We start from the raw sequence: 25,056 nt of genomic DNA, 5'->3' as shown, positions 1-25,056 counted from the left end.
TGCACAGCAATGTTTGGTATTTAATATGAAGCACATATAAGAGGTAGGGAAAGGGCAAAGCTGGCTCCATGGGAGGTTAGTAATGCAATTTCCCCCAAGCTTGTGTCTTTCTTTATCACACAAACACACAAGCACGCACACAGTGTGACGTGTGTATAAATACAGTATGTACTGTATATACTGTACATGGCCTCTTTCATGTGATGTTTTTATCAGTAGTTTTACCTTCAACGTATCCTTTTCCCATCTTGAAATGTAGCCTACTCTCTCTTTTATTTTTTCCCTCTTACTTCTTTTATTTTTTTCCCTTTTCCCCCCTTACATACGTTTTATCCAATTTTCCAACATTCCACCAGAGCTGTACCTATACCGTTTCACTTTACCCCACAAGCTTTTCACCCATAATCTTTAATAAAATAATTGCTGATCTGCGACGCATCGTGGGCTTGTTGATCTCTATTTTCCAAAATTGTTTAAAGACATTCTGTGGTTAAGGAGTGCAGTGGTTCAGTGGCTAATGCAATACAGCTGAGCTTCATTCCTCACATCTTCTATTCATTAGGGCTTTTATAGAATGTTGTCTTCTGCTACTACAAAGCTATCATTGTGATAGATGACATGAAATTAGATTCGAGTTTTTATTGCCATCAGACTGTGGAAATAGCTTTCGATATTCAGCATAACAGATTGGAATGGCTCTGCCGCATGCAGGTACATGGGCACATATACCGTAACTATTAGGGGTGTAAATATATAGTTTTAAAAAATCGAAGTATATCGAAATGAAAACAGCTAAAATCGAATCGTATCGGTTGATTTTGTATCGTATCGAATCGCAAATAATCGATTGTATCGATACTACCTACTTGTGCATTATATTTAGCATTTTTAAGAAGAATAAATGAAAAAGAGGGGTTTAATTACTTTTCCTTTCCATAGCTACACCAGTCTATCGATAAATGTGTGTAATCTCTGGGTTCATGTCAAGGTGCAGGTTTGTCCATATGTGTTCAAATACAATGTCCATGTATTTGCCAGATAATCACTGTGTTTACTTATTTATATCCATAATAATACAGGTTTCCCTTAAAAACCTGCACTATCCACACTTTTCATTTAATGTCTTTGCTAAATAGTTACTATATCGATTTAAAATCATTGAATCGAATCGTATCGTATCGCCATGAATGAACCAATATCGTCCATGTATCGTATCGTCAACGATGTATCGTGATATATATCGAATTGCTGTTAAAATGTATCGTTACACTCTAGTAGTAACTCTAGTAACTATGTAACATGCAGGTACATAACATGGGCACATACTGTAACTATGTAACATGCAGGTACATAACATGGGCACATACTGTAACTATGTGTAAGATGGGCCAGTCTTACTGCCACGTTCAAAACCAGCTGTATTACAATAATTCAATACCATTAACCATTTACCATTAAAGGAATATATATATATTACTGTTGTATGATTATTCTTATATAAACCCAAATGGGAAAGGGGGACCTTTGTTGCCGGACAACGCCAGTTGGATTTTAACCAACAAACCATTAAAGGTTTAACACCACTAGGCTAGACACAGGTTCGTAACTATACCAGGCTGGGAGAGCAACAAGTGGGCACGAACACCCCGAGAGAATGACACCACACGTTTGTTTCAGGGGGGTACAAAAATACAAACGTTTATTTGATCCTATACACGCAGGGTCTCTAAAATGCCCTAAAAACAAATACAAAAGAAAAACCTAAAAGGCGCCACTAGACTAAAACAATACAGATCATTTATTAATAGTTAAAATGTTTCTAGTTAAAATATTAGGTTCGACTCCACGAGTATTTCGTCAGTAGACGAATGGGGATAGCAAGGGGTGAGCAGCCAGGGAACCCCAGTAGCCGCACAGCTCAGCAGGGATAGGATTCCACAGTATACGTCCTACGTCTCACTTCTACAACAGCTCCTGAAACACACAATAGGAGGCCGCCAGCTCATCTGTTCATAGGTATAATATTGGTCGTCCTAAGAGTACGGTGCGTTAACTTCGTGTGTCGCGATGGAAAGTTACTTACACACCAGGGAAGCGGCTGCTTCCCTGTGAGTGTTGTGGACGTGCGACACACGCCGGACCGTCTCTCTCACAGGGGACCAGGTAATCGTCTCCTCCGTCCTTCTCCGTCTCTCTCACCGGCGGTTCAGGTACTCGTCTCTTCCTCACAGCGGGCCAGGCAGTCGGTTCGCCTCTCTCACCGGCGTGCCAGTCTCTCCGTACGCTGTAACTATAAGGTTCACACAATGTCTCTCTCGGTCAATGTAGCGTAGCTACTCCACTCAGCACATGAGCCTCGGCTCTTGTTCAATCCGTCCGTGCTGTTTCCCTTGCTCAGCTCAACTGAGCCACAGTGCCCCATTTCATAGTCCTGCGCCCCGCCCAGCCGCCAGCTAATTGGCCAGCCGTGACGTCGCCCCACAGTGCATCGGCTGCGACATATTCGCTCGTTATCCTACCCAGGCAGTCCATTCAGAAAAAGAGAAATGATTAGGGGGGAAGGACTATCATTACAACAGAATACTATAACGGAAATACAATGTGTCTAAACAAAAGAAACAAAAAGAAAACATCATTGCAGTCAAAGAAATAATACAAAAAAAATGAACAATAACACACCTTCCCTTCATCCCTATCACATATGTAACATGCAGGTACATAACATGGGCACATACTGTATGTAACATGCAGGTACATAACATGGATTGGACACATACTGTAACTAGAAAGATGTGCTCGGAGGAGGCAAACTTTGGAAGGCAGTCATAGCCACTCCAAATCTAACTATACATCTTGATCACATGACTTCAGAGATAATGTGTAGGCTACTTATTTGTGTGAGTATTGGACTTGCAAAAAGTGTTTTTGAAGAAAAACACAAGGCACAAGTTGGCACCTTGACAGAATGCAGTCTAGTTACTTGTGCCAGCAGAGCACACAAGTACTGCATTCACTTCAGCTGCGTATGTACGCATGTACGTAATATGTACAACATGTCGTCGTTGTCGGGTGGAAAACACGTATGTCCAAAACCGTTCGTTTTGTATTTATCATTTTAAAAATGATTTAAACTAGTGAAAACAGCCGATCTACAAGCACACAACGCCTCGTGGCGCAAGGCGCGAGGCTGTTTTCACTAGTTATGTGCGACGGCCTTGTATGATGAAGCAGGGCTTTAAAACAGACAAATTTGAAACTTGGAGATACAAGGTTTCTGCCCGACAGCGACGATGTACTGTATGTATGTCGGTGTCTGCCCGTGTTTAAGCCCCTGGCCCAATCAGGGACCAGCATTCCTGGCGATGCCAGTACTCACTGGCATTGCCAGTGGTGATGCCAATGGTAGGCCATACAGTACATGGCCTACTTGTGCAAGGCGCAAGTTGTCGCCTCGACAGAGTGCAGTACTAGTTATATCTCTGCTTGTCTTTTGTTGTGTTTCTTTCCCCCTGTTCTTAGGTCTGGTGGCCACAGTAAAGGACCACATCACCAAGCCTACAGCCATGGCCCAGGGGCGAGTGGCCCACCTCATTGAATGGAAGGGCTGGGGGGGAGGAGGCGGCGAGGGGACATGGAGTGGCGGATGGGGCTTGGGAGGAATGGGTGCAGAGCTGCACGAGGACCAACAATTCTACTCGCAGATGACAGACGAGATCAAGGAGGCCCGCTTTGCCGCAGGTGAGGTTTACTCAGACCAGTGGCGTCAGTTCAGAAAAAGCTAAGGTATGGCAACATGACTGGTGTCTTGCACGCGCGCCTTCGCACGCGTGCAAGATACCAGTCATGTTGCCATACCTTAGCAACAGGCATGATACATTTATTCTAAGAAGTACATTTTATTTTTTCCCTACAGTTTCTTGGGCTGGATATGGCAGCCTGGAATGGTTGTTCAAGTGCAGCTAAACTTGGCATGACGTGCCACAATTAAGCGTAATGAATTGCACCTGTGCAGTTGACCTGCGGAACCTGGGAATATAGGCTACCATTTTGTCAAGATGGGGAGAATACAAGTGTGGAGAATATAATTATTATACCTTGTTGAAGTGACCATTTTGTTTAATTTTGTAGTTATTTTACTGTAATTCAACAACATAATATCCAGAACAGATAGACAAAGAGACATTCATGGATTTATATTTAAAAGTAACTTTTATTTCCCCCCCCTGGACCCAGGGTATGGCAGCTGCATACCCCTGCCATACCCAATTGACGCCCCTGACTCAGACAGCAGCCATTGCCTTTTTTCCAAATGGTTTACGGAGAAAGGATGTCTAAGAAAAATCAATAGGTCTTAAACAGCAGGTGGTGACTCAAAACCCCATGCCTTATTTGATTACCCTTTATCTGGGAAGGCGCCCCGGACATAACAAAACAACAGGTTGTTGACATCCGAGACGAGCCACATAAAACGCTTGTGTTGTTGTGCCTTGGGTTTCTCAGGCGTTGCTGAACAGTTTGCCTTGGCTGAGGCGGCCATGGATGTGTGGTTGATGAGTGACAGCCAAGAACAGCCGTCCACCAGCCTGCAAGGTACTGTCTACTAGTCTACAGTGGTTCCCAAACATAGGGTCAATTTGATGGGTCTTGATTCTTGAATGCATTTGTTTTACCTTTCCTAATTCAAAAACATGTTTGTATTATGGTTGTTCAACAGGGTTACAACATGTCTCAAAAACAGCTGTAATATAACTATTATATATCACTACTTAACTACTTGTTGAAAATGTGTTTTAATACCATCAGTAATTACTACTGAACTGATGATGATGACTATATCTCAAAACCATGAGGGAAGTGGTTTTTGTATGGCCTGAACAGACACCCAGTTCATGACACTTGACATAGACTTCTTAAAAAACGTCAACCAACCCTTTAACCACTTAAAAGTTTGTTTTGTAATTTGCGACTTTGAGTTTTTAGAAAAGCGCTAGGCCTATATAAATTGCATGTATTGCCGGTATTATGCATATTTACATTTAAATTGCATGTATTGCCGGCTTTATTGCATATTTCTTAGGATAAGAAATATGCAATAAAGCAAAAAACTAAAGTAATACTCTTGCCACTGTGTGCGATCCATTTCCTATGCACGTTTGAATATTCTATTTACATTTTTATACTACAGCAGTACATCGAGTTAAAAACTGGGCGAATGGATGATCTGAGACAATATAGAGGCTTGTGTCCATTGTGGTCCGTTAAACATTCGACACTCAAACAACTGGACAAACAGTGCAACAACAAACAAGGATACAGAATATAAGCTATCAAAAAATAGTCACAAGTTAGTTACAAGTTATAGCATTTTAATGTTTTTAAGTGATCGTCTCTTGAGTCTTTACTGTTTGTCTGAACTTTCCTCTCCTTAGCGGCTGAAAGCCAGTACCTATCTCACTTCCTGCTGGATGGTGGAAGCGTGGGCGTGCCTCAGCATCTCTACAGCGTCCACGGCCAGGCCCACGCTAATGACAGGACAGACCGCCTGGCTCCTCTTCAACAGGCCACCTCTATTTGTCCTGCCTCTACCTCTCAGCAAGAAGGACATCGTCCAGTTGATGGTGAAAGTACTGTGGTGACGGCAGAGCCTGCCGTGCGACACGTAGACAGCAGCTCGCTCTCTGAAGACGATGTCTTTTATAACTAGACAGAGCAGTTGGCAATCTTCAAGGGAACCTTTGAGAGGAGACACGACGAGAGGACCTCTGGGTCTTGTCGATTTGAAAGAAACTCCCGGGGGAGGTCAATCATCTCAAGGAGCAGCAATTGTCAGAATGGCTTCTCTGGAAAGACACAGCCTTATTGTCAGACACAAAAACTGATGGGCTGACAATTTGCCATTACCCACAGCCGAAGTCCTTTTCAGTCGCAATCATCGAGAGGCGTGGTTGGAAACCACAATGGAACGCTTCGCCAAAAACATGTCTGAACAGAAAAGATATTATTACACAGACAATTTAAAATGTGTCTCATTTTAGAGCCTTTGTCTGAGACTAGAGGGAGTGAGCGAGGGAGAGGGAGGAGGCCGGTGGAGGGGAGGTTAATGGGGAGAAAAATCATGCGGCCAATTATCTGTCTGGCTCCCAACCGTGATTAGCTATTATTCGCATCGAGGCGAGGAAAGAGCACAGAGCAGGGGTGAAATGCAGGGGAAAGAGGAGGTGTAGGGGAGTAGAGAAGGCACAACAAAACATGCCAGCATTCGTTTGGCCTTATGTACTGTGCACACGCAGGCAGCACGTGGGTCTATGTTAAGCATGATGCAGACCTATACTTAGTTGCAGGCTGGTGTCGCGCGCCAGAACTCAACTAGCCAATCTACAAGCTCACAATGCATTGCGCTGCACCGCGTTGTGAGCTTGTAGATCGTAGCCTACTCGGAGCATTGGAGCATGTGAGTGTGTGTATCAGTACGCCAGCTTGAGAGAGCAAGCGATAATAGAGGAATGGGGGATGTTTAACCTTATCGCTCCAGGCGTTCTTTTAATAGAAGTTTACACAATGTGAGCCTCCTCAGGCTGTATCTGTCTGCCTTCCCCCTATTGTTATCCCCGCTGGCTCAGAATAGTGTTCAATTGAAGCCGATAAGATGAAGCGCAAACAAAGAGCAGGCGCAAGGCTAATATGATCATATTCTTTAAAATGACACAGAACCCTTGGGCAGAGCAATCTGCTGATTTGGAATTTTAATTAGACCGACAGCAATGTCTGCTGTTCCACTCAACAATGAGCGGGGCCACAAATGCGGCACGGCCGTGTATAATGTCAAATGACAGACTTGGGCCTACACTGAATCCTGATGAGCTAGAAATTGCATCTGGTTATTGTTTGGTTTCTAGTTGTCCACACAAAACACCACCTCTCAAGCATTTCCCCCCAGAGATCCATGGTAGTTAGAGGGAGTTTAATAAGAAATACGATGGGATATAAACTACCCATCATGTTTTGCATTTTTACAGAAACAAATGTAAAATTCCCTAAATTAATGTTTTTCATTTGACATATACTTACACCATTCCTGACTATAAAACTCTTCCTCATACACCTCAGCCCCACCGCTGAACCACTAGTCTACAGTTACCCCTCAATCCTTCCGCCACTACCCGAATCTGGTGCTCCATTTTGGTCGGATCACACAATACACTACTCTTGACGTACTTCTTTTTGGATAATGTCAGACAATGTTAATACAATTAATATATATATATATATATATATATATATATGTGTCACGGTTAGATAGAGAAACGGTGAGATAGAGAAACGGAGCGCTTGCCGTGCCGCACGGGGCGGAACAAGCGGTCGCCACAACAACGTCCTCCAGGCGGAGCCACTCGATTGTCCACGACATTGCAAGCGGCGCGAAGGCCAGCGGACCTTGGTCCTGCTCTTCGCCCCCGAGCGCCGCAGGCGCGAGTGGCCGCGAAGAGCGGGCCAGGGCAGCGCCGCGCGAGTTACGAAGCTGTGGTGAATGCAATCGTTATATTTAGCCCACGATAAACGCCCTGTCCAAGTGACTACAATGGAGCTAATGGCTAAGCTAGGCTAGGCTAGGCTAGGCTAGGCTAGGCTAGGCTAAGCTAGGCTAGGCTAGGCTAGTAAATAAAGAAAGAGAGTCGCAAACGAGTGACGTCAGCGCCTTCACTATTGAATGGCTGCGTCGCCATCTGGTGGTGATTAGTGTGTGGTGAACTACAAAACGAGCGCTCTTACCACAGTCTCACTGAGTTACCCAAAATGACTGTAACATATATATATATATATATATTTTTTATTACATTTAAATGCAAAGATGTATTTCTTCAAATATATAGACAATCTGAAGAAACCCTGAATTGGAATAAGCTAGATATCACAAGATATTGAAATGTCAAATACATAATATTATTATTACTATAAACTGTATAAGAAGGCAAAATCCTCAAGCTCAAAATAGGGTATAATAAGAAATAAGTGTCAAATCAGTCAACAAACCAAATCAAAAATTGCACAAATTTTTATTTGGTGGGTTCATGCAGCTCAAGTGGGAGTGGCTCTGTGTGTCAGCATGAGGTTATTATTGTTGGGGAGTTGTCCACGGTGCCACACAGCACACCTACAATTAATGTAATTACTAGGAACTGGAGGGCTTACACAGGGGCGTCACACCAAATTCTGGGCCCTGGGTACAAGGATTCACTGCGGGCCCCCCATGAATGTTAACTATTGAAAAATAGCAGATATACAAGCTCACAGCGCTTGTAGATCTGCTATTTTTGAAAAATCGTGAAAATGTGTGCAAGAAACTTATGTTTCTACTGTATGTCAGTGGTGATCAAACGTTTTCATGTGAAGGACCCCCAAGATGATATGTATTTGGCCACAGCTAGACCCCCATCTCAAAATATTTAGTTCCAGGGACCCCTCCCCGGAAGCAAAATTTGAGTTACAAATGTTCGCTTAAAAAATACATATTCAAAGATTTGCGCACATTTTTACGACTTTTCAAAAATAGCAGATCTACAAGCTCGCAGCGCGGCACTCGGTGCCATGCTGTGAGCTTGTATATCTGCTATTTTTCAATCGCTAAAGTTTCTATAGGGCCCCTCCACCTTGGGCCCTGGTAACTCAGTCCCACTTTCCTACCCCTTATTGTGACGCCCCTGGGCTTACATATCTGGCAGTATTGAAACCAGACTGTAATGGACTCTTTATTTTCACAGACATTATAACAGCGTAAACACAGCTGCAGCTAATAACAATTAATAGTGGGTGTGTTTGATTTACCAGTAAGCAAGCATCGGCAAGACTATTGGCTATTGTCGGTGCTTGCTCTTTGGCATGCCTAATGGATTCATTTGATATTTAATTAACTGCAGCTGTGTTTACCCCATTTCCATTGACTGATGTTTCAACATACACCTAGAACAATATTTGTTTTCTTTATTTTTGTATTTTTTCATTTCCAAAATTGGTTGGCAATACAGCACCGACACACACGCCATGCTATGAGACAAACTCCCAGTCAGCAAAGAAGATTGTGTTGCATATCCCCCTCATTCCAATAACACACACCCAGACGTTCTGAATGATCCTCATGTGGCCCCTGGATAATGACAGCGTTGTTCGGGAACAAACATGATGGTTAAGAAACGGGGAGGAGATCTCATTATTAGAGCCTTTACTCTAATGAGAGGGGAACAGGGTTCAAAAAAGTTGAGGGAGCCCCCCCTGCACCACAGCTCAGATTTCTTTGGCTATGTCTTCTAATATTCTCTTCATCTGGAAGACAGAGACAGCAGGGAGGGGAGGGAAAGGGGGGGGCAGGAAGGAAGGGAAGGTGAGATGACAGCTTAGAATCCATAAACACTTATTTTGCCAGCACCAGTCCAACATAATGTGTAGGGATGGGACGATAAGCGGTATTATCGTTTATCATGGTAAAAAACACTCACGATAATCGTGTCGTGGAGATTTAATTTATCGTGATATCGTCCTCCGTCATGCACTGGGATCAATTCACCTTTTATTTGCTGAGCTGTATATCCGGTACCACTTAAACCCTCTATAGGTAAAAGGTACTTATAATATACGTACTTGATACAGACTTTTTTTCACTCTCTATCAAACGTCTTTGCCAAAAAATAGCCGATCTACAAGCTCACAACACGTCGCAACGCGTTTTCTTTTTGTGCAAATGTTCCACCCAGGATAATGGATTTTGATTACTGCGGTAATATAGTAAATCGCGATTTCTTTTGTCACAATAATCGTGATATGAGTGACATTTTCATATCGTCCCATCCCTAATGTGTTGTTGACTCTGTGCATACACACAGTAGCCAAATACGCCCACAGGTGAATATAGCGTGACTATGCAGTATGTCTCACAGGCATAAATCAAAATTTCATTAAGACAAATATGAATGATATTTTTTTATCAATCTCTTTTCTTTTCTTTTTTTTCCTTCTTCCCACTGTTAGAATATTCATTACCTCGGGCCACGTGATAAGCCCAGCTAGCCTTCCTCCCTCTGTCACAAACAATGTCTGGGAACCAAGCATGCTCAGTATGCCGTGGGCCTGCATGTACAGCAGAGATTAAACAAGGTTTTTGAAAACAAAGTCATGTTACATGCAGGGACGTCTGAGCATTAAATGGTGATGATTTGCGATGTCTCTTCACCTCCTGTATGGTGCTGTGAGTTGACAACTGCACAGAGGTTGGATAGATCGTACAAACATCTGCCAATTGTTTCTCCACAACCTGAAGAATGATACAGCCGATTAGATTGATGTGATCATCCCCTGTATTTCAGATTGTTGCCTTCAGGTGGTAACCTTGTATGTCCAAAACAATTACTTTTCAGGGAATTGGGGGAGGGGGAGCTGTGTTCAAATCCAATTAGCTATTATTTAATCTCAAGCTTTTCATTAGTTAAATATGTGTATAACCCACAGACAGACTTCCCTATTTTAGGCACGTCATTGTAGTAGGTGAACATTTCTGTCAAACTATTAAAAGTAGCTAAAATACAAGCTAAGTGATTCGTTGTCAGCTTGTAGATTGGCTATTTTCACTAATTCTGCACAACGCTGTCATACAACTGAGCATAACATAGGGATTTCATATAAGAAGAAACAAACAAATTATGAAATACAGTCACAGAAATGCTATAGGTTTCTGCCTGACAGTGAATATGTGATGCTCTATCTATATGAGAATATACATTTCAAACACCATCCTTTCAAAGCCTGAAAGAATTTTAGAAAGAACTTTTAGAAAGCAGAATCATTTCACAAGATGGGCTCTCATGCTATATTACACACATGCAGTTATCCCCCAAATACATGTTTTTCCATGCTGTACATTTGGCAGCATTTTGGTTAGAAAGCAGTGATTGATGACTGAGCTACTCTAACTGGGCTTGCATTCTGAGCCTTTCAAGAGGGAAATGTGTCAGCTAACTACTGTAAGAGTCTGAATGAAAGCTTGTACCTCATCCTTTGTGCAGTGCAGAAATGTTTGCAGGTCTGAGCGGTAAATGGACCCCAATAGAATCTGTGAACCTTAAATGAGAGGGGGAAAAAAAGAGAGAGATAAGGAGAGGGGAGGCAAAAACAAACCTGTCACAGTTCAGTGTATCAACATTCAACAACACTCAACTGTATATGCGTCTATTTCCGTGTTGCAAAAATGTACGTGTCGATGGCAACTGCACCACTGCCAGGGGTGTTGCACCACATTCTGGGCCCTAGTGGGTACAAGGACTCACTGCGGGCCCCCCATGAATGTTCTTCATAGGGGGTTAAACCCCCTGGTCTAACCCGTTTAGACTGGGAACGCATTATTTTGTGTTTTAACTATTGAAAAATAGCAGATATAGAAGCTCACTGTGAGCTTGTACTGTAGATCTGCCTTTTTTAATTTGTGAACATTTGTGCAAGTCTTTGAAAATTTCAAATCCTTCTAAGGTTTTTTGAAAAACCTATGTTTCTATGTCAGTGGTGCTTAAAGCTATACTATGTAACTTTTTTAATAAAACAAATCTTAAAATTGTCCTAATTATTAAATCGCTAAAGTTTTAGAACACCCACTCTGTTCATTTCAGCTCCCAAAGCCTATTCTTTATATGTGTTCTACTGAGCCCTGGTGGCCGTGACCGGGGCTGTTTTTCCCGGCAAAATTACGTCATATGCATCATTCTGTACACGTGTCTCCCTACCGGCCAATCAAAGCCCAGATCATACACTGCCGAGCTCTTCAGGAAGTACACTGCAGTGTTTACACTGGGCTAGGAGTTTAGCATGTAGCTCCCCAACCGAGGCTCGTAGAGGGACACGAAAGACCTCTATGGATAGGTCTCGGCGAGGCGAGGCGGACGCGGTGGTCTGAAGGCCCGGTCCGCGGCGAAAAACGGCCGAAAAAAGCAGACGCGACCGCGGTTTGCTATAACGCTACTGACCACTAGTTGAGCAACTTACATAGTAAAGCTTTAAACATTTTCATGTGAAGGACCCCAAAATGATATGTAATTGGCCACGGACTCCCATCTCAAAATATTTAGTTCCAGGGACCCCCACAGAAGCAAAATTTGAGTTACAGATGTTTGTTTAAAAAATACATAAAGATTTGCACACATTTTCACAACTTTAAAAAAATAGCAGATCTATAAGCTTGCAGCGCAGTGAACTTATATATCTGCTATTTATCAATAGCTAAAGTATAAAATAATAAAGGCCCCTCCACCTTGGGCCCTAGTAACTCAGTCACACTTTCCCCCCCTTGTGACACCAATGACCACTGCCAACCGCATTAGCTGGAAGACTGATTAACTTCTGAACATAATGGGCAAGGTCACATATACTCTGTAGAAGCGATGGAGCCAACACATGCCGAGGTGGTTTGTTTGACTTAAGTTGGAGTGGTTGGATTTCTGAAAGAAAGCCGCAAGTGAACTGCTTCTTTCTTTAATGGGTTTGTATAGGAAGGGGCCCTGGGCAGGGAGTGTCTGATAACATTTATATCAAATATCTAAATACTGAATGAAGGAAATTAAAATCTGTCTGGGGTGTTCACAAAAGCCTGAGTAGACGATAAAATGATCATTTTTTTTGTGAAAGTGAAATATCCCTTTAATATTGATGGTATCAGGGATCTCCATCTAACATATAATTTTCGGAATGTCTGAGTGAGTGTCTGTCTGTCTGAGTGTCTGAGTGTCTGTCACAGCGTTTCTCCTCAATGGCTGGAGCAATTGATCTGAAATCGCATCACCATAAGCATATGAACACACCTGACATAACTGTGAAGCCCGTTTGTCACTTTCACAAATCATATGCTGTATATTAGCATTTTTATGGTGTATCTACTATCTATTCTGCATCTAGCATGAGGCTTATCTATTCTGCATCTAGCATGAGGCAACATGTTTAACCAGCTCTGTGTGTGTGTGTGTGTGTGTGTGTGTGTGTGTGTGTGTGTGTGTGTGTGTGTGTGTGTGTGTGTGTGTGTGTGTGTGTGTGTGTGTGTGTGCAGGTGGGCGGGCGGGGGGGTGGTGGTTGTCTGGCCCTGTCACAGAATGATGTTGTCCAGAAATCATGCAGATCGGTACACAGTATGTCTGTAGCCATTAAACGAAACGGGTATTTCTTACATTGATGCTCCTACATATTATCATGCAAGCACCAGTTAAAGTTACTTTCCATCCCTCATATACTGTGTGCACAGTTCACACCCCATAACCCACACACACTGCACATCATTTCGGAGCTCATATCTTTGAACGGGTAAGGGCTAGTGGCCATTAATTCATTAGTGAATTAATTTTCCCCATTGACTTGAATGGGGGAATTTCAAATGGTAAGCAGAAATTAATTTGCGAAATTCGCGTCACCGCAACCACACTAGTTTGTTTTTGTCGCATTCATAAGCCAATCAATTGATGACCAGTAGCCTGCTTTGTTCCCTACGCAGACACAAAGAGTCACCTCAAATTATTGGCTTATTATAGGAATGTGAAAATATAATATGTCTCCATGGGGTGAGTAATCGATAGAAAAAAAGTCATTTGAGGGGTGGGCTATCCCTTTAACTCACCTGATGCCGACGACGTTCTGCGGCACCAGCGACTGATGGAAAAACTCAAAATCCCATAATGCATCTGGAGATAACGTGATCAGGAAATCCGGTTTTGCATCCAGGCCAATCTTATGAAATTCACAAAAAATGATTAAAAAAACAAGCCCTTCTCTACCGACCATAACAAAAGCACGGATGAACGCGGTTCTCATTTTTTCTCTTCTGGGTGACAGAAAATACGACCGTGTCGCAGGACCGGAAGTAATCAGATTACATTTTGACCGGTGGTGCATTCATGGAGCCTCGGAAATAAGGTAAAACAATGAAAAACCCTGGCACTGGGTACAGTAATAACTGGAAAATCGCTGAATTTAACGTCATCAACACACTGCAAAATTAAGCTCCACCCCTTTGCTCCCATGCTGCTGACGCTAATGATGCGTATAAGTGCATGTGTGACCGCGCCCTAGCGCTTAAGCCTGACTCATATACTGTACTTTGTCGATAGCAGATGCACTGTGTTGTGAGCTTGTAGATCTACAATTTTTTTGGAAAATAAAAGAACATTTTAGTTTTTTTGTTTCACTTATAACAACATCTTGTTAAGTTGACAGTGTAAATGGGATTGTTTTCCATTTCCCATGCAATTGATGAACAGTTTAAAGCTTTTGAACAGGTGAGATATTTCCTCCACATTTCTACAACACGTTGCCCCTCGGGGGGCCGTGAAGTGGCACAAGAGACAGACAGGCTGTCAAGCTGTGAAAAGCGTTTTCAATGACAGGCATCGCAAAGCGGTTCGTAATAGGATCTCAGCAGTACTACAGAAGAATTGGACCCTGCTTTTGCTTGTTATATTTACTAGCTCTTACCCGTTCAAAGATATGAGCTCCAAAATGATGTGCAGTGTGTGGGTTATGGGATGTGCACTGCATGTGCATACAGTATATGAGGGATGGAAAGTAACTTTAACTGGTGCTTGCATGATAATATGTAGGAGCATCAATGTAAGAAATACCCGTTTCGTTTAATGGCTACCCCCCCCCCCCCCCCCCACCCGCCCGCCCACCCGCCTGCGCACACACCCGCCTGCCTGCACACACACACACACACACACACACACAGAGAGAGAGCTGGTTAAACATGTTGCCTCATGCTAGATGCAGAATAGATGTGCCTCATGCTAGATGCAGAATAGATAGTAGATACACCATAAAAATGCTAATATACAGTATATGATTTGTGAAAGTGACAAACGGGCTTCACAGTTATGTTAGGTGTGTTCATATGCTAATGGTGATGCGATTTCAGATCAATTGCTCCAGCCACTGAGGAGAAACGCTGTTTCAGACAGACAGACACTCACTCAGACAGACATTCGCAAAATTATAGTATATATAGATGGTCAATTTGTCTCTGTAAGGTAACAGAATGTTGAGTGTCAGGTTCCCTCTTCCAAGGGATGAAAACATAAACAAAAGATTGCCATCAGGAATGTACAAATTGGTGACAAATTAAAGTGAAAAATGTGGTGAAATATAATGAATGTATCTTCTTGCTTCCAAACAGGTGTATTGCCTGACACAGTTAAATCAATCAACATCTGATCATGCTCTGTGGCATCTACTGTATACGAATTCCATAATGCTCATGGATTAGTGTGATTATGCAACGATAAACTGAAGCGCAACTCTTTTTTTATGTCAAGAATGTCAATGCAGGATGTGACAAGAAAAGTCAGTCGACAACTACGGTACATAGAGAGGGGTTGCAGTGGTCTACAGTATAAAAAAAACTAAAAAGTGATAATGGTCAGATGAGTCACAGTGCATGTGGGACATACACCAAGAGAACCTTCCGTCCACTTGTCACCTTAGAGGTCACTACAAATCAACACAAAGATATTCTGAGTGATCACCTTTATATATCCTGACGGGAACGGTCTCTTGATGACACTGCCTCCATCCCCCAATGCTCCATCCACAGGGCATGAGTGGTCACTGAATTATTTTTATGAAAATTATGTGAATAATATGCTATGGCCTTCACGATCACAGATCATAATCCAATTGGGGATTTTGGACAGATAGCACTCTCCGCCATCTCATGAAAACATCACATGAAGGTATATATTTTGTTAGAATGCTGTTCCATCCTTCCGGTATAGTTTCAGAGACTTATACAACCTTTGCCAAGGTGCATTGAAACTGTTGGTGCTTACCGGTACTTACTTTACTTTAAAATGTATGTAGTTTTTTTGTTTATGACCATCTAAATGTACAACCTGATCTCACAGCACATTCATATAAATAGTGTATTACTAAAAGTAAATGTCAAATGAGTTTTGACATTAAAGAAAGCTTAAGCCTAACTCAAACAAAGTTAGTTTTTTTTTTCTTTTTCCTATAATTATTATCCCACGATTTTTGTAACCCATTTTTTCACCCAGTGCTAATTGCCTAAGCTATGTAATCCTGGGCTCTGCTCTCCCTCTGCTGCGCCTGGGGAGACAACGGACTGACCTCATGCTTCCTTCAATGCATGAGTAGTCCAAGTTGTTTCTTTTCACCTGACGGGGGGGATGGACGTAGCGCGTGGAAGGAACACGTTATTCCAACCAGTTCCTTTCCCCTCCATCAGGCACCCCAGTTGGCCAAGGGAGGCATTATTGAGACCAGGATTACTGCATGTTTTTGTGAGGGTATCTACTCTAGAAGACACGGGGAGAACATGCAAACTCCACACAGAAGGGCCCTTTCGCCAACCCCTCCTAGGGTGTGGGCGCTGATGACGTGGAGGAGAGAACACATGCACCCCCAGCGCCCACAGCGTCCCCCGTCGGGAATCGAACCCAGGACCTTCTAGCTGTGAGGTGACAGCGCTACCAACTGCGCCACCACCACCGTGCCCCTTGAAATGGGATACTTTGACGTGTTATATTATTATGACCTACCAAGGGACTCAACAACAGGGAACTCTGTCTCAGTGCTTGAATGCAGAACACGCTGAACTTCTATCAGCCCAGCTGTTTTCTCAAGCACCTGCCCTTCAAGTCGCAGAGTATGTCCTACTGGCACAGCTCTAATCCTGTAAGAAAGATGGAGGACTTTACAATAATTGACGATATTATTTGTCGCTTAACATAATATCACACACACACACACACACACATGCACGCACGCACGCACGCACGCACGCACACACACACGCACACACACACACACACACACGTATGTACTATGTATAGTGTAGTTCCAGACTATAAGGCAGATGTGACGCCTCCTCCCCGCTTCTGTTTCGTCTTTACAGTCACGCCAATTTGTCCTCAAAACAATCATCAGCATGGAAATTTGTAAATAAAATGTAAATTAAAAACAATCAAACCTTGGTTCGAAGTGAAGCGGTGAATTTGTATTCTATGTGTTCTAGATCTATACATTCTGTGATCTATACTTTCTATGAATGATTTTGTCTGGAGAGCCAAATTGTAATGTGAAGCTTGGCCAATTCTCAATTCCTCATTCTGGACATGCACGGGACATGTACGGGACAGACAAAACTAACCAATCACAGCGCAGAGATGCACGGGACAGGTACGGGACATACAAAGCCACTCCTTGGAAGCGGCTTTCACCGCTTCAAAAATGTTTTTCAATATATGTTTGTGAACGGAAATGATGAACAGATGACAGCTTCCGTTCTCTGCTTTTGGGAGGTGTAGTTCCAGACAGGAGTCTTGGATATAGCATTCGGAGACTGTGGAATAGTTGTCTGGCTACGGAAGACTAGTTCCAGGGTAACCGCCTTGAGGGCACATTTTCTAGTTTCTAGTTTCTGTACATCAATGTGCTAAAGTTCCTTAGGTCACCTCTTGCCTTCCACCATAATAATATGGTAGCCAAATTTGGTCTTGATGGGGGGGTCTGTGTACACAGGTTTATCCATAGCGCTGACAGGCAAGGCAAACGCTGCATCTTGGAAGGGTCCCACCATTGACCCTCGTGTCATCCAACCCAGATCCCCTCCTTGCCTGGCTTTGTCTTCACTGAACTGCGTTGCTACTTCGCTGAAACGAGCACCAGCCTTCAGCTTCTCCATCGCCTCCATGCACTTGCCATGTTTTTCACAGAGGACATGCCGCACCTTCACGGCTGCGCCTCCTTTTTGGACCTTTTCCTTTTTGTCTGTATCTCCACCTTTTGGTGCAGCTGCACCTTTACAACTTTTGCCACCCTTCCCTTTTGGAGGCATTGGTATAATATACACGAATTCGTCTTGAGAGTCAAGCAGCAACACTGGAAACCATATACTGTATAACGTATATATTTGACATTGATGATGTCAGGGTCTTTCTGTCAGTATTATACCTAAATATGGACATGCTTGATGTCACAGTACTGACATCATCTTTGGGCCAGAGTACTTGACGGCTCGCCTCCTACAAAGGTTAGCCATTCACCCCAAAAGAATCTTGCTCTTTAATTCCCTTTTCAATCCATATTTTCCAAAATATTTTCTTAGAAAGTGCCATAAAAAGAGGGGGAAAATTAATAAATTAGTCTGCACACTGCTGGTTTTTATTGATGCTTTTTTAACGTTTCAAAGAAGGAAATAAAAATAAGCCATTATAATTCAAAATACCAAAGCTATTTTTGACGAGTGACGCTGACAAAGTATACATTAGGCTTCAGAGCTTCTTGTTCTCTCACCTAGGGCAGGCCTTCAGAAGAGATGGCAGGTGTGGGAGCTTCTTGCTGATGGAGAGTGCATCGTAGAAGGAGGGCCGCTGGCCAGAGCGAGCCAGGCCGTTGGCCAGTAAGGTGGCAAGGAGTACAGGCGCTGCGTGGCTGAACTGACCCGTCAGTTCCAGAGCCAAAAGGGCAGGGGACAGGGTGTGTGTGACTGCCCCTGAAAACGCAGCCGCACCTGCAGACATTGGTTTATGCTGTGTTCAAAACCAGTTAATCTGCAGGCAGAATGTTAGCATTGTCAATTGATTTAGGTTATAGCTACAGCAGGGGTCTTCAACGTTTTCAGGCCAGGGACCCCTTAGTCGAGGGAGCGATGAAGCAGGGACCCCCAAAAGCCATAGATTCCATATAGTTTCATCGTTTGACGGCACAATCATCAGTGTATTTTGGATTCATGTCAATTTGTGTTTTCAGGTATTTAACCACTTGAACCGTCAATACTTAATAAAGTTGACCTTTCACTCGTACTTAGTCTGCTCTCTTCCCCCTCTACACCAAACTTCTTTGCCAAAAATAGCCGATCTACAAGCTCACAACGCCTCGCAGCACGAGGCGTTGTGAGCTTGTAGATCTGCTATTTTTGGCTAAAGTTCTCAGAATAAGGACACTAGAGTTCAAGTGGTTCATTTAAAAGAGGAGGAAAAAAAGTTTCTATCACACAGAGATTTGGAGGACCCCCTGTAGTAACTCTGAGGACCCCCTAGGGGTCCCGGATCCCCTGTTGAAGACCCCTGAGCTACAGTATAAGCAGGTTTATCTACCAGCCAGTGCATAGCCCCCAGGATTTAGAGCAACCCAATTCTGTCCCGAAGACATTCTAGTGGACACATAACCAAGTGAGTCCCCTGCCAAACGCCCAATGGCTGCCCCTGAAATGCAGACAAACATGAATTAATGCAAAGAGACAAGGACGCCACATTTGTCTCACTTAATCACTATTCCTCATTATACTCTGACACTTGCTTTATACAAATGATTTTCTTTCCTGACATACTTGTTATTCTTTATCTTCTGTGATCTCTTTTTCACACACTTAAGCTCAGAGGACAATAATTTCTATTAGGACTATTTATTGCACATGTGACAATCACCTTGGAAGTTGTTCAATAAGAGCTTCCTGGAAAGATGGTCTCTTATTTGACATATCTGGTTTACAGATGGTGACAATATGTACAGCAAAGAGAAATTCTTGAGGGATTCAGGATTGATTGTTTTATGTATTTATGTTATGTAATACACAGTGAAATCCTCAGTGTTAATTTAACTTTACAGTACAAATAGAACAGTAGTATTGTAGAACAGTAAAATTAACCGGAAATCTAATCAGTATGTCTAGTAGTTAATCTTGCTTCACTCACCATAGATGAACACTGGCATGAAGTACCCTGCTGGTAGTGGCAAGGTGCAGGCTAGGACCAGCATCCACAACTGGAGACACAAATGTGATTATACAGATTATAAATTAAAAGTGATTACCTTTCAAGCAATTGAAAATACACAACGTAAACAAATCAAACACGATCAGCACAGTTACTTATCAGCACAATTAAGTCAACATCAATCGAGTGCAAAACATTTTTTTGTCACCAGTCAATTTACCAAAGATTGCTATAGAAATGTCATGTTTGCCAGAAACTAAACTGTAAAAGAAGGTTATTTCTCTAGAAGGTGCATATAAATCTACAATCTGTACTCGGCTGGTCTAAAATCTTCAACAGAAGAGTATGTAAAGTAACCCTTTGTCGTCGTACCTTCATAAGTAGGAAGACACCCAGAGTCAGGTGGGGTAGATGCCCTGATGATAGCCACTCCCCCCAAGGGTTTGGATCCAGCTCCACTGTGGCATTGTGGGATTGAGAATGCCATGGTCTGCTGTCTAGCAGGGAGACAAGGAGCTGCTTCATGGTGTACTGCAGGGAGAAAAGTCTCACACATCATTTTCTTTGAAGGTAAAATAGTGTGTTAACTGGAGCTCAGTTAGTCTGTTCTTGAGAGACTACTGTGTCAGTGTTTCTCAAACCCTTTCATGTGAATCGTTCCAGGGACCACCCAGAAGCAAAATTTGAGTTACAAACGTTCGCTTTGAACATATATCCAAAGATTTGCACACATTTTCACGACTTTAAAAAAAATAGCAGATCTACAAGCTCGCAGCGCGGCACTCGGTGCCGCGCTGTGAGCTTGTATATCTGCTATTTTTCACTGGTTAAAGCATTCAATAATTCTAGGCCTAAATGGGTTAATTTGTTACTCTGAGAGTATACAACCAAATGGGCCCATAAGGGTCCATTTGGTTGAATTGGACAGAACTCATATTGGATATAGGATAAACAAGTGAAATTAGAAGTGATGAAACAAAAGAATGAGCAGACACTAACTGGCACACAGCATCTAACACTCAGGATTTATCTGTATATTGACAAACAGTATCTTCCCCACCTTAGAAGCCATATATTGACCAGCAGAGTGGGGAAACGTCACAGATGCGAGGATAAAGGCCACCAAGGCTGAGTAAAGACCTTTCCTGGTGAGACATATTCAGACACATGTAACTGCAAATGCATTGATGTCCTTGCCACGGCATGTATTCAGATCATTCAAGTAATTAAAGTTTATTGTCATACCTCCAGACAAGGTCCCCCTATGGGACATCAGCGCCATCTGGCGGTGCAACAGAGTAAACTCATATACTCCCATACGAAAAATGTCATTTGTCGGAAGGGCTGTCAATCACAAAACGAGGGCACCGCCCCCGAGTGTATATAAGCCCTATGGGCTATCATGACTTTCTCTTTCCGCACCTCTGCTCCTGCAACTAGAGTGTCGCGAACTCAGCCATATATTTTTAATTCTGTAAAGTTTTAGCCTAAAGCGACGGCTAGGAAGTCGGCCACTGGCCTTTATAGAATATCTCCTGTACGTCTTTATTCTTCAGTTCTTCTCTCTTCAACAGTTTCGGCGTTCTCACCTGTTGTCCTCGCTGTAAGTTTCCAGCTTCTTCTCTGAGCTTGTTATTGTCCGATAGCCTCTTGTAGCTTAGCCTAGCTTCAAGCTATCGATGTTCCACGGCCCTCGGCTAGCATGCTGCTATCCTTGTTCCCCTGGAAGTGTGCTGGATGCTGGAGACTTATCGCTGGTGAGGACACCCACCCTCGGAATTTCACTCGATGATCCCGCAGGCTGCTTCATGTGGTGAGTCTTTCGAGTGTTAGCAAGTGCCTTGCTTGCTCGTTCCTTTGTTTGGTAGCCTCATGCTAGAAGGCCCTCACCAGGGCACTGATTGCTAGCACGCCCTAGCTTGGGTGTCGCTATTGTCTTTACTTCTAGCTGGCTAGGACTTTCCACTGTTTGTCCGGTGGTTTCTCGTATTGTCCCCGCCGCCCTGGTCTCGCCGACCAGGGCTACGGGCCTCTCCTGGCAGGTTTGTGGGCACGCAGCGGTGCCCGCTGTTTGTGCTTCCTTCACTTAGCCTCCACTAGCCTTGTGGCCTGCCTGGTTTTTTCCCTCCACCGGACTTTGCTGCCTCCGGGGCTCGCGGCGCTGTACGCCACAGCGCTGCTTCTCGCCCCGGGCCGCAGCCTGCAGCCACTACGCCTATAGGGGGCTCCAGCGCGCCGCTGGTGCCCTACGGCGGACGGCTGCAACGTCACGGGACTACTTGCTGGTTCTCGCCCTCTCTCCCGCCGGTTCGGCTGGCCGCCGTCCCAGGGAGGAGAACCTGCTAGCCCGCCCGGCCGCTCCCACGCCGGGGGCAGCTAGCGGCGTGGTTTTTTCCCGCCTGCAGCCACGACGCCACGTTGTTTCTGCCTCCGGGGCTCGCGGCGCTGTACGCCACAGCGCTGCTTCCCGCCCCGGGCCGCAACCTGCAGCCACTACGCCTATCGGGGGCTCCAGCGCGCCGCTGGGGCCCTACGGCTGGCGTTCTGCAACTTCACGGGACCACACGCCGGCCCTCGCCCTCTCTCCCGCCGGTTCGGCTCCGCCGTTCCAGGGAGGAGAGCCTGCTAGTCCGCCCGGCCGCTCCCACGCCGGGGGCGACTAGCGGCGGCTCCGGTTCCCGCCTGCAGCCACGACGCCTATTGGGGGCTCCAGCGCGCCACTGGTGCCCTACGGCTGGCGTCTGCAACTTCGAGGGACCCCGCCCGGCCGCTTCCACGCCGGGGGCGGCTAGCGGCGGCTCCGGTTCCCGCCTGCAGCCACGACGCCTATTGGGGGCTCCAGCGCGCCGCTGGTGCCCTACGGCTGGCGTCTGCAACTTCGAGGGACCCCGCCTGGCCGCTCCCACGCCGGGGGCGGCGAGCGGCGACGCCGGTTCCCGCCCTCTCTCCCTGGTACGGCTGGCGCCGTTTATTCAGGGGAGAGAACCTACTGGTCCGCCTGGCTGCCCCCACGCTGGGGGTGACTAACGGCGACTTCCTCCTCCTTCCCCTTGGATTTTCCGTTCTCGGCCATGCTGGCTGAGCCCGGATCTTCCTGGCACGTTTATGTTCTGGTGGCACGCCTCCGAACAACGCTGTTAAAAGCGGGGATGAATTTGAGAGTGAGGATGAGGAGGGATGGAATTTGGTTGAAGGCTCTTCTCCCAGTATTCCTCCTACAAGTGAGTCTTGCAAGTCCTCGGTTCCACGAGGACCCTGCATCCTTCCGCCCACCTCCGCCTCTACCCCCTCTCTCCCCTCCTCCATGCAGAAGGAGGGGAATCGGTCGGCGGCGCCCCAGTACATCCCGCTCTCCCCTCCACTGTGCCAGTGGAAGGGGGCCTGGGTCTGCGGCACCCGGACTGTGGTTTTTTCCACATGGTGGGGCTCAAGGAGACCACTTACTTGCGCCCAAGCGCACTGAACACAGCTCTCCCCACAAGGCTTGTGGGGAGTGGGTGTGTTAGATGACATAGGGTTGAGGGCCTAGCCCTCCACGGGGTCTGGGTTCCGTGACGGCACACGGTCCTCCTCCCCCCGAATGCAGACGTTTGAGTTCTGTCCCACGCAGGGGAGAATGAAAATCTCTGTTGCCCAGTAGTTTTTTCCCATGTCATCAGTAAGAGTATGGTAGTCGAAACAAAACTTTTGTTTACCTACCTCTCAGTCCCTAGCACAAAGGACCCTCCTCTCTGCTTACAGCCAGTCAGTGTATAGAGACCCATGCAGGGTTCTTTATTCACTCAAAGGATTACTTATTGTCCCAGTCCTGCAGACTGGTGACAATTAAAAGGTTTTTCCCTGGTTTGCAATGGGCTCCACTGTTTTGCTATTAGTCACAATAACAAAGCTTCTCTTCTGTGCTATTCTCCTCTGTCTCCACTGAGCGGCACTGTCGTGCCGAGTTCAGTTCAGAACAGGAGTATGGAGTGTTGTGTACAGCATCTTAACACTCTTCAGGGACGCCGAGCCGGACTCCTCCCACAGAACCTGTGGGATGAGGTGGCGTAAATGACCTTGGACTGTGGGTACAGGGGTCCCTGACTACACAGGGACCTCCTTCCCCCAGGCGCTAATATTTATTTTCCTTATTCCATGCAGGGATAATGAAAATGGTTACTGCCTCCCTTGTCCCCAAAGTCTTAAAAAAAAAAAAAAAAAAAAAAAAAGTGTTTTGAGCAAGCGTGGCCTGCTCACTCCTACACTTGCACGGACAACCTCTTATCGCTTGCAACCACTCAGTGTAATGAAGCCCATGCAGGGCTCTCTACTCACTCACGATAACAGATTTCCCAGTCATGCAGTCATGCAGACAGATTACAATCAGAATGGGTTGCAGACATGCTGAGGTTCCCACCCATGTTAACTGCGGTTCACAGTGGTGCGGTTTCTCCTATGTGCAATTTTCCTCTGCCTACACTAAACGGCACTGTAGTGTCGATTCTAGTGCAGGACAGGAAGTGTTTCACTATCGGTGTGTGGGATTATGAGTTGGCCTAATTTTCCCTGCAAGGAACTATTAAAGGGCTCAGATCTGGTTTAAACGTTTACACGTTCTTCCCCGTGCTGGGGTAAATGTTTTTACGTAACGAACCGTATATCGCAGAATGCTCTTTCTGTTTCTCTTTCCACCACCGTTCAACATGTTGACGTCACGTCCGTTGGCGCGGCCGTCACCGGATAAGGAGGGGAGCTTCCCGGATACGGAAGTGCTAATCCCCAACGTTCCTTCTCCCCCGTGCAACCTAACGGTTTCTCCCTCGTTTCACAGCACGTTAGCACGTTGTGTGAAACGGTTAGGTTCCGAATGGAACCCTTGTTTATTTAATACCCTTGATGGTATTCTGATAAACATTGGAGACTGTGCAATCCGAGCAATGGGTGTTACGTCAGTAACACGTGGCCTTAGATTGCATTTCTTGAACCACCCCCGCTTCCAGCTGGGGTATTTACACTCGAGCCCGCGCTTGTAAGCAGGGGCTCTGAGTGAGGAAATAAGCTCGGTACTATGCAATGGTGCTGTAGTAGAGCTCTTGCGAGACCTGAACCAGCTTGGTTTCTGGACTCGAATTTTTCCTGGTTCGGAAAAAAAGGGGGGGGGGGGGCTGCATCCCTTCTGGATTAGGGATATCACACCAACTTGGTGTTGGCCCACCTGAAGGCCTTGGGTTTTCAACGTCTTTTTGGCAAAAGTATGTTGACGCCCTCCCAGCAGATCTCCTTCTTGGGGATACCTCTGGATTCGACCACGATGTCTGCCCGCCTCTCT

The 25,056-nt window shown here is 45.0% G+C and overlaps 2 protein-coding genes across 2 annotated transcripts in view; one reads left to right on the top strand and one right to left on the bottom strand.

Moving 5' to 3' along the window:
- Nucleotides 1–5,704, top strand: part of fam131c (family with sequence similarity 131 member C) — a gene marked incomplete at both ends in the record, with an annotated part of 7,481 nt that extends 1,777 nt beyond the window's left edge. Inside the window, 3 exons of the mRNA XM_080732814.1 lie at nt 3,520–3,738; nt 4,501–4,590; nt 5,430–5,704. Coding sequence (XP_080588940.1) covers nt 3,520–3,738; nt 4,501–4,590; nt 5,430–5,704 — 584 coding nt within the window. The remainder of the gene's footprint in view (nt 1–3,519; nt 3,739–4,500; nt 4,591–5,429) is intronic.
- A 3,575-nt stretch (nt 5,705–9,279) lies between these two features.
- Nucleotides 9,280–25,056, bottom strand: part of clcnk (chloride channel K) — a gene marked incomplete at both ends in the record, with an annotated part of 37,981 nt that continues 22,204 nt past the window's right edge. Inside the window, 9 exons of the mRNA XM_080732812.1 lie at nt 9,280–9,318; nt 10,033–10,119; nt 11,036–11,106; nt 17,494–17,840; nt 18,328–18,544; nt 19,131–19,238; nt 19,728–19,797; nt 20,121–20,279; nt 20,809–20,893. Of these exons, the coding sequence (XP_080588938.1) occupies nt 9,280–9,318; nt 10,033–10,119; nt 11,036–11,106; nt 17,494–17,840; nt 18,328–18,544; nt 19,131–19,238; nt 19,728–19,797; nt 20,121–20,279; nt 20,809–20,893 (1,183 nt within the window). The remainder of the gene's footprint in view (nt 9,319–10,032; nt 10,120–11,035; nt 11,107–17,493; nt 17,841–18,327; nt 18,545–19,130; nt 19,239–19,727; nt 19,798–20,120; nt 20,280–20,808; nt 20,894–25,056) is intronic.

Source organism: Nannobrachium achirus, assembly GCF_963921795.1.
Source record: "Nannobrachium achirus genome assembly, chromosome: 9".
In the NCBI taxonomy this organism is placed as follows: domain Eukaryota; kingdom Metazoa; phylum Chordata; class Actinopteri; order Myctophiformes; family Myctophidae; genus Nannobrachium; species Nannobrachium achirus.
This window is presented reverse-complemented; position numbering and strand designations above follow the sequence as displayed.